The 16,077-nt window shown below is 43.4% G+C and overlaps 1 protein-coding gene across 1 annotated transcript in view; it reads left to right on the top strand.

Moving 5' to 3' along the window:
- The window catches only part of tmtc2b (transmembrane O-mannosyltransferase targeting cadherins 2b), a 97,027-nt gene that overhangs the window by 69,586 nt on the left and 11,364 nt on the right, over positions 1–16,077 (top strand). Inside the window, exons 7-10 of the mRNA XM_061076231.1 lie at positions 658–736; positions 5,325–5,446; positions 11,883–11,964; positions 13,895–14,009. Coding sequence (XP_060932214.1) covers positions 658–736; positions 5,325–5,446; positions 11,883–11,964; positions 13,895–14,009 — 398 coding nt within the window. The remainder of the gene's footprint in view (positions 1–657; positions 737–5,324; positions 5,447–11,882; positions 11,965–13,894; positions 14,010–16,077) is intronic.

Here is a 16,077-nt window from a genome sequence, read left to right as displayed (position 1 = left end):
CTGAGGAGCCTTCAGGGCGACACTGAGGAAACGCTGAGTTGTAACAGGGACATGTTTTCAAATTGCCGGTGTCACAGGGGACCCGGTGTTTTGTGCAGATAATCGTCAGGCTGTTTCCAAACAGATTAACTCTCGTCTCTCGCCCCCAAAGACCCACGGCGCTGTCTAAATAATAACTGGTTTCTCAAACGCTGCAGATTCAATCAGGAATGAGACAGTGGAGCTGCAGATTCAGTGAAGGAGCTTTCTGAATAGTTGGCCGGCTGGAGAACGAGAGCAGCCCTGACTTCCTCCAACCTTCAACATTTGCTTCAGCGATAAAATGCTCCTTCCATTAAAAATCTGAATGAACCCTGAGCTGACTGTACCTACACACTATATATATATATATGTAAATACCAGTGTGAGTATGTGACGCCGCTCTGGTCGCCCTAACAGCCGTGACACTGAGGAAAGACCCTCTCTGCTCTGCTCTGTATGAACCAGCCTCCCGACGACCCCCCCGATTCCACGCTGTGTATTCACTGTGTCAGAGCTGCAGCTGCAGGGGGAGGGATGACTGCTTCCCCCCCAGCACCACTTTCTCCGGGGGTCTCCCTCTTCTCTCTAATGCAAACACCCACCCTCCTCTCTTTTTTGTATTTGTTTCATTCACAGGAGGCCGTCTCCGTGTTTAAAGAAGCTCTACAGAAAATGCCGAGACAATTTGCACCACAGAGCCTCTACAACATGATGGGTAAGAGCTGCTTTTGTCTCAGGACCACACTCGTAAAACGCCCTTTTTGTGCGTTTTTATTTTAGTGTGCAAGTAAAAACCGAAAACAGAGGGCGGAACTGAGGGGAAGGAGTTGAGCTTGGAGTTTCTTTTTTAAGAGAAACTGTCTGTTATACATCAGACAATTTTGTTTCGCTTTGTTGTTTCTTAGTCTTGGAAAAACAAAGAGCCTGTATTTTTTTTTTTGGACAGTCGACATGGCAACAGAACCAAACTTCCAGAACACTAAAAATTGCTGTTTTTCACATGTAGCTTTGAATTTGGGATAAATCTGGGGTTGTTAACCTCAACTGTGGAAATATCTAAAGTACGGGGAAACACAATATTAGATTTTGGGAAGAAAGTCATATTACGATTATAAAGTTGTACTTTCATGCTCAGTGTAATTAATCAGTGGGAATATCAGCTAGTTGCCTGAGTTAAAATGATGCAATGTAGAGTATCCAGTTAAGTTGTACTTTAATAGTCTCACATATAGCTAAATACTTCATGTTTTGGCTAATCAGCTCCTCGTTATCATCATTATCAAGTATCAGGACTTTGTGTAAGAAACTGAGTCTATTCTGAAAAAAGAACAACACAGGTTTGGTGTAATTTGCCTCTTTTGGGAGGAGGAAATGTTTGGTAGTGGTCGACTGTGAAGTTATCGTTGGTTACATCTGGGGTTTGTAGTTTTTCAAGAAACAATGAGATCGAGTCAACATTTTGGATCCATTGGGAGTAAGAACAGATTCTCCTTGCTGCTTAGTTCCCCAAATGTTTTTATTCTTGAAATTTCTGTAAATTGAGGAGAAAGGTATGAGTTGTTTGTGTCACACATTAATCCTAATCTGGACCACTAAAGCTGTGGGGATTCAGTAGATGTCAAACCTGGGTTCAGATTTCCAGCTGTGGATCCTAAACTTACTTAAAGTCCGTCCTCGGTTATTAAATATGTCGATGAAAACTAGGTCAGAATCACTGAAGGCTTCATGTAGTCCACAGATTATTTTAAGCCGAGGCTAAAGTTTGGTGTTAGATTATTTAAGGAGTATGGGCTGTGACTCAGGAGGTAGAGCGGGTCGTCCACTAACCAGAAGGAGTCCTTGTTTTGGAAATGTGATTTTAGTTTGTGTAGTGAAACGATGTTTTACTGAACAGTAGTAAGATTTACAATATTATTTTACTCTGGGATAATTTGCTTTGTTGGATAACAGCTGTGGAGCAGCTGCTGGAGGCTCATTATAACCACTCTCTCTCTCTGCTGTTTCACTTTCTCTCTCTCTCTCTCTCTCTCTGCTGTTACACCTTCAATTTCTCTCTCTCTGGTGTTTCACTTTCTCTCTCTCTCTCTGCTGTTACACTTTCTTTCTCTCTCTCTCTGCTGTTACACTTTCTCTCTCTCTCTCTCTCTGCTGTTACACCTTAAATTTCTCTCTCTCTGGTGTTTCACTTTCTCTCTCTCTCTCTCTGCTGTTACACTTTCTCTCTCTCTCTCTCTTTCTCTCTCTTTTTCCCTCCTGCCTTCTCTCTCACTCTCTGCTGTTTCACTTTCTCTCTCTCTCTGCTGTTACACCTTCAATTTCTCTCTCTCTGGTGTTTCACTTTCTCTCTCTCTCTCTCTCTGCTGTTACACTTTCTCTCTCTCTCTCTCTCTCTGCTGTTACACCTTCAATTTCTCTCTCTCTGGTGTTTCACTTTCTCTCTCTCTCTCTGCTGTTACCCTTTCTCTCTCTCTCTTTCTCCCTCTTTCTCCCTCCTGCCTTCTCTCTCTCTTTCCCTCTATATCCCTCCTTCCTTCTCTCTCTCCCTTTGTCTCCCTCCTGCCTTCTCTCTCTCTCTCTCTTCCTCTGTCTCCCTCCTGCCTTCTCTCTCTCTCTCTCCCTTTGTCTCCCTCCTGCCTTCTCTCTCTCCCTCTCCCTCTGTCTCCCTCCTGCCTTCTCTCTCTCTCCCTCTGTCTCCCTCCTGCCTTCTCTCTCTCTCCCTCTCCCTCCTGCCTTCTCTCTCTCCTTCTCTCTCTCTCTTTCATGCACGTGCAGCTACTTCAACACACTGACACTTTAAAACCTGGCACGTCTGTAACCCGGACTTGTTAGTGCCACGGTTTCTCTTGTGCTTCGGCAAAATGCAGTTTGACAGAGCTGCTGAGATTGTGTCAGAAGTGTTGATGAAAGCTCCAGTCACCGTTAAGGAGCAGCGCTGTGCGACTGTACAGGAGGAACCGAGCCAGAGATCTGTGATTTCTGCAGCTTAGCGTCGTTTCCTCGCCGGACTGATTTTCACATTTGGCACAGCTGCTCGTATCTGTTTCCTTCCAGTTTCGCTTGCGCTCGTGCTGCTCGTCAGACGCCACGGAGCAGGAGCTTTCATCGGAAGCAGAGCTAGGTGGTAATCTGCACCCAGCTGGTGCGGCTCCAACACTCTCTGGTGGGCCGAGGAATGTTCCCCTCAGAGGAGCCCGGGTTTTCAGCTCCTTGGATTCCATGTCACTTCTAATTGCACGTTGATGTTTGTGCTAATCACAAGCAGAGGGCCGCTGCCAGCAGGTCCAGACAAGTATTTTAAACCCTGTCAACAATAGCAGAGGTCAAAAGAGACCAGTGTCTGCATTTTTAAACGTACAATATTTAACAATTCTCCTTTAAAATGTCTAAAAACAACTGGACCTATAGTATATATGTTGTTCACTATTATTTGCATCATATCCTCATCACCCGTGGCTTTGACTGTCTCTGCTATAACTTACGATTTATCATGGAGGAAAGACACACTGTGAGCCTGTTAGCCTGGTAGCCGATTTTCTACTGTTACTTCCACTGGCAATTATTTATTGCCATTTGCTAGATTTTCACCGGAAATGTTGGTGAACAACTCCCATGATCCCACGCTGCTTCATGATGTCATCAAACTGGGTCTTTTGTTATCGTTTTGATTTAGAGAGCCCTTGTTGTTGAAGTAACATATAGTAAATCTAAATAGCTTTGAATTAATTGTAAATTCTACAATCTTGTTAAGAATTTATCCAATACCTTTGCTAGCCATAATTCCTACTAGTTGAAAAGGTTTCTACATTATGAGAGTTTTGTGTTTGCGATTTGTGAGATATCCTCTAATCCGTTCGCTCTATTTTCTATTGTCTCCAATATCCTGGATTTCAACCTCTTGAATCTAAAACATACGGCCGTGCTGATAGATATCTTCTTAAAAATATACTCTTGTGTATTATGTTACATGTGTTCTTAAGCCTCGAGCTGTATTCTCTCAATAAAAGGAAGTGACATCTTAAATTTGATGTCTTTTACATGCCCACAGAATGTTTCGAAAGCCATAAGGGCGTTATCGCACTTTGGAGAAAGTGTTTTCAGATTAAAACGTCGCCCGAGTTCTAACTGGGTGTGTGTCACCTGCTGCTTATCACAGTTTCTTATCAGGACAGCGATTAGTCCTAATTCCGCTGGAATTAAAGTTTCAGTCGGCTCTTGTCTAAACAACTTGTCTGGACACGTTGGTCGTTCGTGTGTCAATAGACATTTTCAACACCTGGGATTCGTTCACTTTCTTTCCCCTTAATCTGTTTGAATGTTGATTTTAACCGTGTTGTGTTCAATTACCAGCCAATGTTGTCAAATTCTTTCAATAATGTAAGTGTTATTGGACGGCTATGAAAGAGAGGTCATTGTTGTTTCAGGTGCTAGCAGGCGGAGGGTCAGATGTTGCGGTGGGGGAGGTATCGGATGATGTCTGACAGACGCCGGGGAGCGAGAGCGTTAGAGACTCACTCCTGCAGTTCTCTAAAAATATCCACTGAATCCTTGTTTCAGCTTCTTTTAAGAACTCAACTGAATTATTTTCAGATTTAAGGAATCAAATATGTTAGAGGTCTATTTTTGTAAAAGGTCGTTCATGAATAATTTCTGCAGTTGTATATTTACACTCTGGTTAACTTAATCAACCTCTGAGTAAAGTGCCAAAACCTTTATTTTATGTTTAGTTTTTTTATTTTAATACATCGTACAATAAGTACAATTTAAAACACAAACACTATAAACATAATCTAAACTTTATTTACTGTGTATAGTGACTGAAAAGTGCTTTTATATGACTATAGTAAGCTTCCCCTCTTAAATCAACTACTGCAAAAATAGTATATTTTAATTGGCAAAAGAAAAACTGCACAATTACAGAAAGTTTATCTTTATATTGCACATTTATGAAACAGCCTAGCTTACAGATATATATGAAGATTTTTGTCTGACTGTGAGTGAACTTACCTCTCAGGTCATATTTGCTGTCTTGTATTGAAAAAATAACTTTTGTACGAAGACTGAGACTGACTTTGATTTTTTTATGATGCAGTAAATCATGACATTTCATCGTATGGGAATTTAGAATTAATAGAATATGTGTTAAAATAGGACTGACTCACACTGGGAGATTTGTGTTGAGTTGTGCGTCAGACAGGACTGAGTTCTGGCCTGTTGAGACTTGTGAGCTGAACAATGGGAAGTGTGATGTGTTAACCTCTGACACGTTGACCTCTGACCCCGACCCCTCGCTGTGCTCTTCACAGGAGAGGCCTACATGAGACTGAACAAACTGCCTGAAGCTGAACACTGGTACACGGAGTCGCTGCGAGCCAAGCCCGACCATATCCCTGCACACCTCACCTACGGCAAACTCCTGGCTGTCACGGTAAGATTTTAAGAATGGAACATAGAATAGAATAGAATATTACTTTACTGTCTACCTAACAGGAAAATTGTCTTTGGCTCCCTCATAAACCTAAAATGAGACAGTCTGGTCAATGGTGGCCTTAAAAATTGGAAGTTTAGGTCTTGTCGCTGCCATTATCATTTGAAAAACAGTTTTGTCATTCAAGAATGAATCCTGAGAATGGTTGGCCCAATAAGGATCCAACCTTGGCTGCTTGGGGTTGAATTTTGTCAGCCACATTTGAAGTATTCGAATGTGACAGCCTCGTCCTGCTGCTGTGAAGGAATCTGTATTAAAATGCAGCCTCTGAAGGATGCAGCCTCTGAACTGGGACACAACTCATGAGTCAGTTTGCTGACTCGTGGCCTCAGTTCAACAAAAGTTGCTCAGACAAACCAGCATTAGCTTCACCTGCGCCTCACTCAATACGTGTCCAGGCAGGTTGAATGTTAATCAATCACGCTGATGAACGAACTGATGACTCTCGGGTCCGAAACTCTCATCGTCTCACTTTTCTATTCCCTGAACCTCCTCTCATTCTCCACCTGTCTTATTTTTCGTTCTTTTCACTCTCTCAGTTTATTACTCTTCCTTTCATCCGGCCAGGATTCTCATCAGTTCTACTGACAGTCGTAATGTTCTCCTGAAGACTGTACAGTTAATCAATAGTGTGCGGGGGAAAGAGTGAGAGATGGGGGAACCGGCTGGAAGAGAGCAAGTATTAGAGGAGAGGAACTGTCACGTTGAGTTTCTCAGGATGTTCCTGCCTGTCTGGACGAGTCATTTCCATGTGAGGGCATCACAAAGTGCAATAGATTGGGTTTAATTATTTTTCTCTGATTAATTTCAGACATATACATGTTTACTTCAATGTAATATTCATGTATATGTCGCGAAAACAAACTTAAATTAAAAAAAAGAATATCAGGATATAATATGGTTAATAGTAGTAAGAGTATTAATATTAATAGTATTCGTATAAAAACTATCGTAGTTTAGTGTAATAATATTCTACAATAAATGAATTATGAAATAAATATTAATATATTATAACATGAGATGTAGTAATAGAACAAGAATATATAGTACATTACATCAGCATTGTATATTATTATGATTCATTCCTCTTAATATCACAAATAAAATGAAGTCTGAGCATGAAATATGATTTCACTAGTTATAAATTGAAATTATCATTATTACCATCCTTTAATATATATAAATAATGTGCTTTGGAGAAGTAGTTCTTCCTGATTAGATATAATTGTTAAGACCATGCTACTAAATGGTGCAACCCTGTAATCAATATGTTAACCCAATTAAAAGTAAAATATTTAACTGTGGTGAAACAAGTTTACATCTGTCCTGGTTTATTTGCTGCAGAGATAAAATCATTTCAGAGTCAAATACCTTTGTTTCAGCAAAGGAAAGGTCGACTCTGCTGATTGGGCGGAAGTGTTTCAGGGTCACTGACTTTAAGAGGAGATGTCAGTCAAGTGGCCGAGTCTTAAACAGTGTTCCGTTACAGATAGCAGGAAGAAGGGCGAGTGTGGAAGAGAGCATTGAGCTGTCAGGACGGAAATAAACAAATTAGAGGAAGAGTAGCTCAGAAGGTCAGAGGACGGGCGGAGGACGGGCGGAGGACGGGCGGAGGTCGACGTCCCTTTCTCCCGCTGTCTGGTCTCTGATGAAAGGACGTGTTCAAAAACCTGGAGCGCTGGCGTCTGAATCTCTACTGGGATTCAAGTCTCTCCCTGGCTCTGTCCCTTTTCATTTCCCCTTCTGGAAACAGTCTTTTTCATTTGTACTCGCTCCAAATTTATAAATTTGTGTGTATTGCCACTGATTTGTGTGGAGGAGTTTCACTGGCACCACATCATTTTGTTAAACTTGCAGGAAATTGTGAACTTTTCCAACAGGTTTTAACACTTTTCAATGATTAATTTGACATTTTGTCAAAATAAAGATTTTCTTGGCATTTTCTTGCCAAGAATTAGATGAGAATTTTGAAGTTCATATTTTTGTGTGGCAAATATGAAGCTACTGCCTGCAGCTGGTTAGCTTAGCATCATGCATGGTCTGGAAACGGCTAGCTTCATGTTTGTCCTCGGCAAAACCACTCATCATCATCTCTACAGCTGAATATTTAACATGTTACATTAGATTAGTTTAATCCAAAAACCAAAGTGTAGCTGAACAGAGCAAAGCTACATTACCCTCCCCCACTTTCCAGCCTTTCCAGCCGTTGTGCTTTCTGGCAGCATCATACTAACATAATACTATAATAATACCATCATATAATAATATAATACAATAATATAATTGCATAATAACAGTAAAATTTCAGTGAAGTGGATCGTTGTCTGTCTAAATTAAATTGAGCTCCTGCACCACAGGATTGATTTTCCCATCTGTACTCAGCACCGACTGATGGTCAGCTCAAATTCCCGCTCAGCTGACAACACAGATCAACGTCCTTCGTTAAGTTGACATGAATTCCTTTCTGACAAGATAAAAAAAAACTCTAAAACCAAACGCCGTCGGTTTGAAACAGTGCAGGAGAACGACTCGGTTCCTCTGGAGGACAGCGGTGAGAGTCGGGGGGGAAAGTGGACGCAGGGAAGAATTCATTCGTCCGTGAAGAGAAAACCATTTTATTCAAGAAGGTGTTATCGATTTCTGGAGGAAAGGCAGAGTTCAAACCTTCGTGGACGACTCTCTGAGGATCTCTGACTATGATGGATGGTGGAGGTGGGTCGAGCTCCTGTGATCCCGGGTGCAGATAACGCCATCAGAGGAGTTGTTTAGACGGATATACAGTCTATTTAGCCATGAAAAAACTTTGGTTGCAATGTTTTGGAAAGTTTTTACCCATTTATCTCAGTCAGGGAGATATCTCTGCTTCTCTGTTGTGGCTGTGTCCCCTGAGCCTGATGACAACATCATTTAAACATGATCATAGCCAGCGCAGGAAGTCGACCTGCCCTTCAGCCCTAAGCCTCTGTCATCCCCTACCTCCACACTCCCTGTGGCACGACTGTGAGTGATGAAGATGGTGCAGATACGGTCGGGGGGGCTTTTTGAGGTTCCGATCCCTGCGGGGGAGGTGGAGAGGAGGTGGAGATAAGGCTCGACAGCCGGGTCAGGGAGGGGTGAGAGAGCTGCGCTGGAAGCTGAGGCGGAAGAGAGAGAACAGTTACTGTGATTTGTGGATGAGGGGAGGAACAAAATAGGAAAGGAAGGGAAAGTTCATCCCACAGATCAGTATCGCGCCCCCTGCTGAGCTGACCCCTCCACACCTCCGCCGACACCGCGGGGGGGCAGGATGTGTTCCGGGCGCGGAGATGGACACGCTCGCTGTGATGCTCGCGGCGTTGGATTCAGTCATCCACTTGTCATTTCCTCCGCTAATAGGATGCAGGCTCGGCTCATAATACCCTCGGCACCCACAGAGCCGGAGCTACATCTGCACTTTATCTGACGCGATCAGGAGATTTGAGGTGGGAGGCACGAACCAGTGAGCTCAGCATGTGTGTGACAAAAGGGAGGATATTGCATCCACGCAGGGATGTGACTAGAACGAGCGGATGTGGTTATAAGACAGTAAAAAAGGTGATATTAATTTAGTTTCCCACACACACACACACTGCTTATAGGCTCACGGCCTTGAGGTGATTTAAATTCAACAAAGCTGTCACAGAACCTGGGCTTCTTCGTCTTTGTCGGTTCAGCTGAGCGTTTTCCATCAGCTCTCACGTCACACAGGTTAATCTTTAGCCAGTTTCACTTTAGAAACTTTAAGTTGTTTAAAGTTTGCATAAGAACAGTTTGAGATGCAGTTCCATCTTGAAGGGGTTGAGTTAATTAGGGGCTCTGATTGATCATCAGTGTGAATCTGAAAGGTTTGTTTGTGTTTGTGAGCCAGCCCTGTGATTGGCTGGGCGACACTCCAAGGATAAGCAGTAGAGATTGATCAAAGGATTGATACTTGAATAAGGAAAATCTCGTTTATCATCATGATCCCTTCACCAGTGGTGGGTCTGGCTGAGGGGGTAGAGCGGCCATCCTCTTACTAGAAGGTTGGTTAGGTGTGCAAATCTATGGTTCGATCCCAGTCTTTCCCGTCTGCATGCCCTGAAATTGCCCCTCATAGAGAAAGTGCTGCCCATTCACTATAAAATAAATACAGACCATTTTACCAACGCTAACATGCTAAACTAAAATGGCGAACACGGTAAACGTTTACCTACCTAACCTCTGCGTTTATCGCATTTAGCTCCGAGCATCAGAGAGCTCTGCATCACAGGGCTGATAGTGAGGTTGCCTGTGAATAACTTAGAACTTGGCGGTTGTGCAGCCTTAAGCCCGAAGCTATGACCTGAATTGAGCTTCTATCCACGTCTTTAAGACCAAACCAAGCTCAATTCAACGGCTGCTGCCAAATGTAAGGCCTATATCCGGCATCCTGATATTTTCATCTTTTCATTACTGACTGTGACCTTGCCAGGCATGTGCAAAACATCGGACACACACGCCCTCTTCCACAAGGCAATATTTGAGTGTTTTCATGCAGTAGAAAGGTGGCAAAACATATAATATGTGCAACATGACTCAAGAGAACAGAGAAGTCAGAAAGAGACAGAAAGAAACTTTAGATTCTGGAGCCAAAACTTTCCGAGGACTAATGACAAATGATTAACTGGTCACTTCTTCCCACAAATCTCACTCTGAGCATGTTCTCCATTAACACACTCAGACCTGTCATCGTCCAGATTTTAAATCCACCAACAACTGCAACTCATTTCCCAGTGTGAACGCTGAATTCCGAGGGTTTAACAAACAGTCTCCTCTATTATAAAACCAGCTGGAACTCAAACGCCTCCATCTGCGAGTGTGAATACACAGAGATGATGCTTTTCAGACTGCGATCGCTGCTTGGACCCATTCAGCGATATTAAACATTTACTTAGCACAGGCTTTACTTTCCACAGGATCAAGGGAAACCTCCCTCATATATTAACATAAGAAAATGATGTATTTGTTGAATCTGCAGCTTGATGAATACGTATACGCTCGACTAAGTATCGTCATTTATAGTCGATTGTACTGATTGGATTCGAGCCTGTTCTCCTGTTTGAATAGACTGAAGTAATTCAGATGAATCGTTTTTTACTGACTAGTTCAATTTTATTCTATCTTTCAATTTTATATCAGGCTTTTATGGACTGTGCTGAACTGCAGTTTAATATCATGCATTATTCATGATAATGCATTGTCTCACACTAACAGGCGGCTGCATTGTTGATGCTTAAACATCAGCTTTTCACAGATGAGTGTGCGTTGTTAATTGTTGATCAGATGGCATCTGGTGGCCGACTGATACCAGGAATGCTCAGAGGTCCCAGCTGCTGTTTCTATTGGCCAGCTGCTTTGTGCAGATTGAGCTGTGATTGGTTGAATGTCCCAGTTTTGAAGGACCCTGAGATGAGAGACTTTTCTCCTCACCCTCCCTGTGCTGTATAGATTCATCCATCACTCCAAAGACCCGACACACCACTGTACAAAGTGTGTGTGTGGATACTGGACCCAACTGGCTTCCTGAGCCGCCCTCTAGTACGTCCATCTATACATCAACTATACTGCTTATCCTTACTGGGCAAGCTGGAGCAAATCCCAGCTAAAATTTGGCTGCACAGGTTTCCAGCGTATTTCAGGGCCAACATAGACACAACAACTATTCACTCTCACATTTACAGTACACCTCAGGTCAATGTAGAGTCTGTAATTAACGTCTGGTAGGCAGATCGTTTACCAAGAGAAAAAACAGGCAGAAAATATATAAAAAAAGACTCCAGACGAACTGGGATTCGAACAGGGAACCTTGTTAACCACTGCCGCACAATGCCGCCCTACTGTGGTACACACACACACACACACACACACACACACACACACACAGAAACCTCTATGCACCTGTATGGATTCCTACAGACACATGAGCCTCTCTCCCCTCCTCTCGCCTCTCCGCCCTGCCGCTCCATTTCCCCTCACCGCTCTCTCTGTCTTGTTTCCTGCGGTCGGGCCACACACGCTGGCGTTCTGCGGTAAAACCCTGGAAGTGTTATTTGCCCAGATAAAAAGTGTGTAATGAATAAGCCTTTGCCCCGTCTGCTCCGCCGTGCCAAGCTCGACAGCGCTTCACTCTGACAGGGCGACGCATGAGCTCGAAAGAAAAACACTTGTGGTCCACGTGTTTCGTGTCTGTTTATTAGTATTTATTGTTGGAGTAGGTCTGTGGCTTGGAGAGGGACACTAGGTCCACAGAGGTATTCTGGACTCAGAGCTGAGTGTGGTGTTTTTCAGAATGACTTGTGCTTGAGACAATAATGACACTGTATTGATTCTCGTCTCTCAGGGGCAGAAGACGGAAGCGGAGAGGTACTTCTTGAAGGCCATTCAGCTTGATCCCTCAAAAGGCAACTGCTACATGCATTATGGTAAGTTTTAATGTTTATTATTATTCCTATACAGTTTACTACGAACGTGCACAAAGGCAGGAACTTAAACACCTTTTCATGTTGTTTGTGTCGGCTGACCCCTTTGGCATCTCCTCCTCCAATCAGCCACAGTGTCGGTCTGTCCGTCAACAAGGATGATTTCCTCTGATTGTTCTCTTTCATTTGATGGAAATATGGAACGTGACGGTTTCATCGTCTCTCTTGGTTCACACGACTTGAATGTGCTCTTTACTCTTCCGGTCAGATCGAGTTTGGATGAACTGACACAACGATTAATTCCTTGTGAAGCTTCGTAACCTTGTGTGTCTGAAACGCTGTTTTGTGATGAACTGATTTGTCAGCTCCTTATCTTAGCACCAGCTTGAGTCTGACATTCAAAATGATCTGTGCCAGGGAAACATTGGATTCTTCCATTTAGTTGAGGTACTATTTGTCTTGAGTTGTCACCTGGAAGAAAGGAAGCGATGAAAAACTGGCCCAGATGAAATGCACTGATAAAAACAATTGAATGAAGTAAAACCAGGCTCAGTCGCTCTTCAACGGTTTCTCACACAACACGATAAAATACAAATAAAATGAAAATACGTAAACTTCCTTTAGCCCAAAGTCAAACATTCATCGAACAGATCCATATATTTACAGCTAAACATTGTTGTCTTATCTGACATAGAATTGACTAGACTAGTGATGTGCATTCATAATAGATTCTTCATATAAATAAATAAATATAAAGTTTACGGGTATCTTGAAGTCATGAAAACCAATTTCCAAGCCAAGGAAAGTATTAAAACCTAAAAAAGTTATTTACACCTTTTACTTAAATATCTGTGCTACAGTCATTAAAGGCATTGTTTCATAGCAGATTGTTGATAATAGGAAAACTTTCAATGAACATGAATGAATTAATGATTATTTTTTAATATACTGCTGAGAAGTTCTGACAAAAAGTGTTACATAATCACAAATCCTTGTGCCATTATCCCTCTTTTATCACTCTTTTAATTCTTCAGAGATATAATTGTGAAACTAGTATGAATTTGCGTTATATTTGATATTAAAACGATATTTAAAGATCTCAGATTTAATTTCGTTTTTTTAACCCTGGCCTCTGGTCTGTGTTGAAAACCAGATCTTACAACATTCCCCTACATGATGAGCAGGACTTACAATCTCACACTTGTTACCCTTGGATCCCCTTTGAGAAGCGTCTGTATAAAAATAGCCGAGCGCTTCATGACTCCCGTGTTTGTTGATGCAGGAACTGTCTTTCCTTTATTAGACATAGATTTGCTTTGATATCTCAAACCCTGCATGCAGAGGTGTTCTTAACCTGGAGCTACTTCACACTCACTCATGGTCCGAAGCCTCATTCAGAGTCTGCCTCTCACCTCGGGCCTCGACTCACGGCTTCAGTTTCATCCACGGTTATTAAGGAAAATATGCCCAGGTTCACTCGGTGGTTTAGCATCCTGCTACAGCAGCGCAGCAAACCAAAGTCAACACGGTGTTCATTTCTCTCTGAGCCCGGGCCGCTGCGAGGGGTCCACCCTCGGTTCCCGGCCTCGTCAGGCTTCCATAATCCCAACTCATTATGTGGGTCCGCCGAGACTCACGGCGAAAGGCAGCCACACCTATAACACGACGCAAACCTCCAGCGAGAATCAGTTTCATCTTAAAGAAACAGATCAATCAAGGTCAGCTAATCAGAACAAATGGGTCTGAGCGATGGCCAGAGAGCGATGGTATGCTACACTCAGATCTAGTGTTTCAGCGTATTGTTTCAGGGGCAGACAAGGCCGGCCCTCCACCGGGGCCAAAGGCAACACTCGAAGGCCGCGTACCCCTCCGTGCCTCTTCGGGGAACCCTCTATTAATTTCACCGCGGTGCTGTGCTCTCCTCCCCTGCCAGGTCAGTTTTTGTTGGAAGAGTCCCGGCTGCTGGAAGCGGCGGAGATGGCGGAGAGAGCCGCTCGCCTCGACAGCGGGGAGTTTGATGTGGTCTTCAGTGCAGCCCACATGCTCAGGTGAGTGTTTGATCCCAAATTCAGCTTCTTTTTCTTGTTACATATGATGGTTTTCATAACTCAAGCACATGGGGAGTTGGGCCAGTTTTTCCAAGGCTGAGGAGAGGGAGGTTGTGCAGGAGAGAGAGAGGGAGGTCCTCTGTCTGCACGGTTTATCCAGGGGCTTACACTTCTCCTCAGCCCCTGTGATTTACTTGGCTGTGGTCTGTAATCCCCCCCTCTCGCTGCAGTGCCAGCCCGAGAGCTGCTGGTTTGTCTTAGCGTGCTTCTCGGCGATGTATCTTCATGTGCTCTCTCTCTCTCTTCCTCCCTCTCTCTCTCTCTGCAGCTCTCTCTCCTTCTCTCTCACTCCTCTGCTGTCGCTGGCTCCTCTCTGAGACTCAGGCTTCAGCTGATGACTCTGAGCGGCGAGAGACTTACTCACAAGCTGTCGTGTTACTCAGAGCCAGCCGTGAATGGAAATTTGTAAATACAGATTTGTGCCAACGTGCAGTGCATTGCTCCACTGACTGTTTAAACCAACAGAGGTATAATAACCCAGTGCAGAGATTACCCTATTTAAACTCATCAGGAGTAGCTCGGGGGGCTTTTACATTAAACATTACAGCAGCCTGCTGAAGGAATATGGATTTCTTTAATTTCACGACTGCATATCTGGACCTAGAGGAGCACTCAGAAAACACATTAACCTCCAGCAAGGCCACTTTATCACCACATTGAAAATACATTAAGATGAGATTCATATACTATGTACACAGGAATGTTCTTGAACTCGCTCCCATTTTCACCTGTCAGATAATAGAACTTTTTATATGCCCGGTTTTTGTAGCTACGCCTCGGCAGCAGCCATTGGTCGGCCCACAGGCTTTGTGTGTTAATGTTGTGCGTCTCACAGTCTTGTGAACACAATATCTTCTGAACAACTTGAGGGAAGTTCTTCAAATTTAGTCAAAACATTAACTAACTAACTAAGACTCAAAGATGAACTGATTGTATTTTAGTGGTTGAAGGTCAAAGGCCGAGGTCACTGTGGTCTCTCAATTGTTAGTTTTTTGCTTTTGGAATTTGTTAGATTGGAAATTCCTCTAGAGAATTATTTCAAATTTGGGACAAATGTTCACTTAGAATCATCTATCAACTGATACGATTTTTGTAGTCAAAGGTCAAGGGAACGTCGGCCATAATGACATCACAACTCCTCCACCAAGAAAATCTGTGCTATAGTGTTTGCGTAATCCACCTAACTAGCAAACAAATTGTCAAAGAGTCTGATAAAACTGCTCATGCATTGGCCGAGACGTAAGCACGGCTCCACAGCTGTTGTATGCATAGCCTTCCCCCCCCACCGGTGCGATCAGGCAGAATCTTCACCACCAACAGCTTTCAGTGCTGAGAGGCTCTTCCAGGGTCCGGACCCCTGGCAGCTAAAGAGAGCGTCAAGCAGTGTTTGGGGCTGAACTCCTTTCCGCTCGCTTGGCATGGGGTCCCACTCTTCCACAGCTCATGTTCTTTATGTTGTTTGTCTTGGACGCAGACGTGGAAAGGCCCTCGGTTGGTGGGGACACAAGTGAATCTACACAGTGGAAGGAGTGGAGGGGGGGGCGGGGGGGTTAAAAGGAGGGACGGAAGCTCTCGGATGTGAAAATGTCTTTTATTGCTCTCTGGAGCTTGTGCCTTCTTGGACGGACAATTTCATTCAAACGATGTTTATTTTTTTAAACTGCCTCTTTTTTAGCGCGTGAATGTCGGAAAAGAAAAGCTGGTTAATGGAAAGGTCAGTGGGGATAGGATGGCGTTTATTGAATCTGGCGTATATGTATGTTAAAGCCATGCCCACGCACATTATACACACACATAAAACCGTACTCGCGAGGGAGTATTTCTACTCTGTAAGCGCACAGAACAGTACCAACAATCAGAGAGGGAACGTTTCAACTGCTGCTCTGAAAGATCTGTACGTTACCAGCATATCATGATGTTAGACATGGCAATTTGTACATATTTCAGCGTCCAAATTGTTTCAATTGGTTTTGACTTGATAACGCTATTATGATAATAACAAGAGGAA

Source organism: Limanda limanda, chromosome 8, assembly GCF_963576545.1.
Source record: "Limanda limanda chromosome 8, fLimLim1.1, whole genome shotgun sequence".
In the NCBI taxonomy this organism is placed as follows: domain Eukaryota; kingdom Metazoa; phylum Chordata; class Actinopteri; order Pleuronectiformes; family Pleuronectidae; genus Limanda; species Limanda limanda.
Note: the sequence above shows the minus strand (reverse complement) of the source record. Positions and strands in the feature narration are given on the sequence as shown.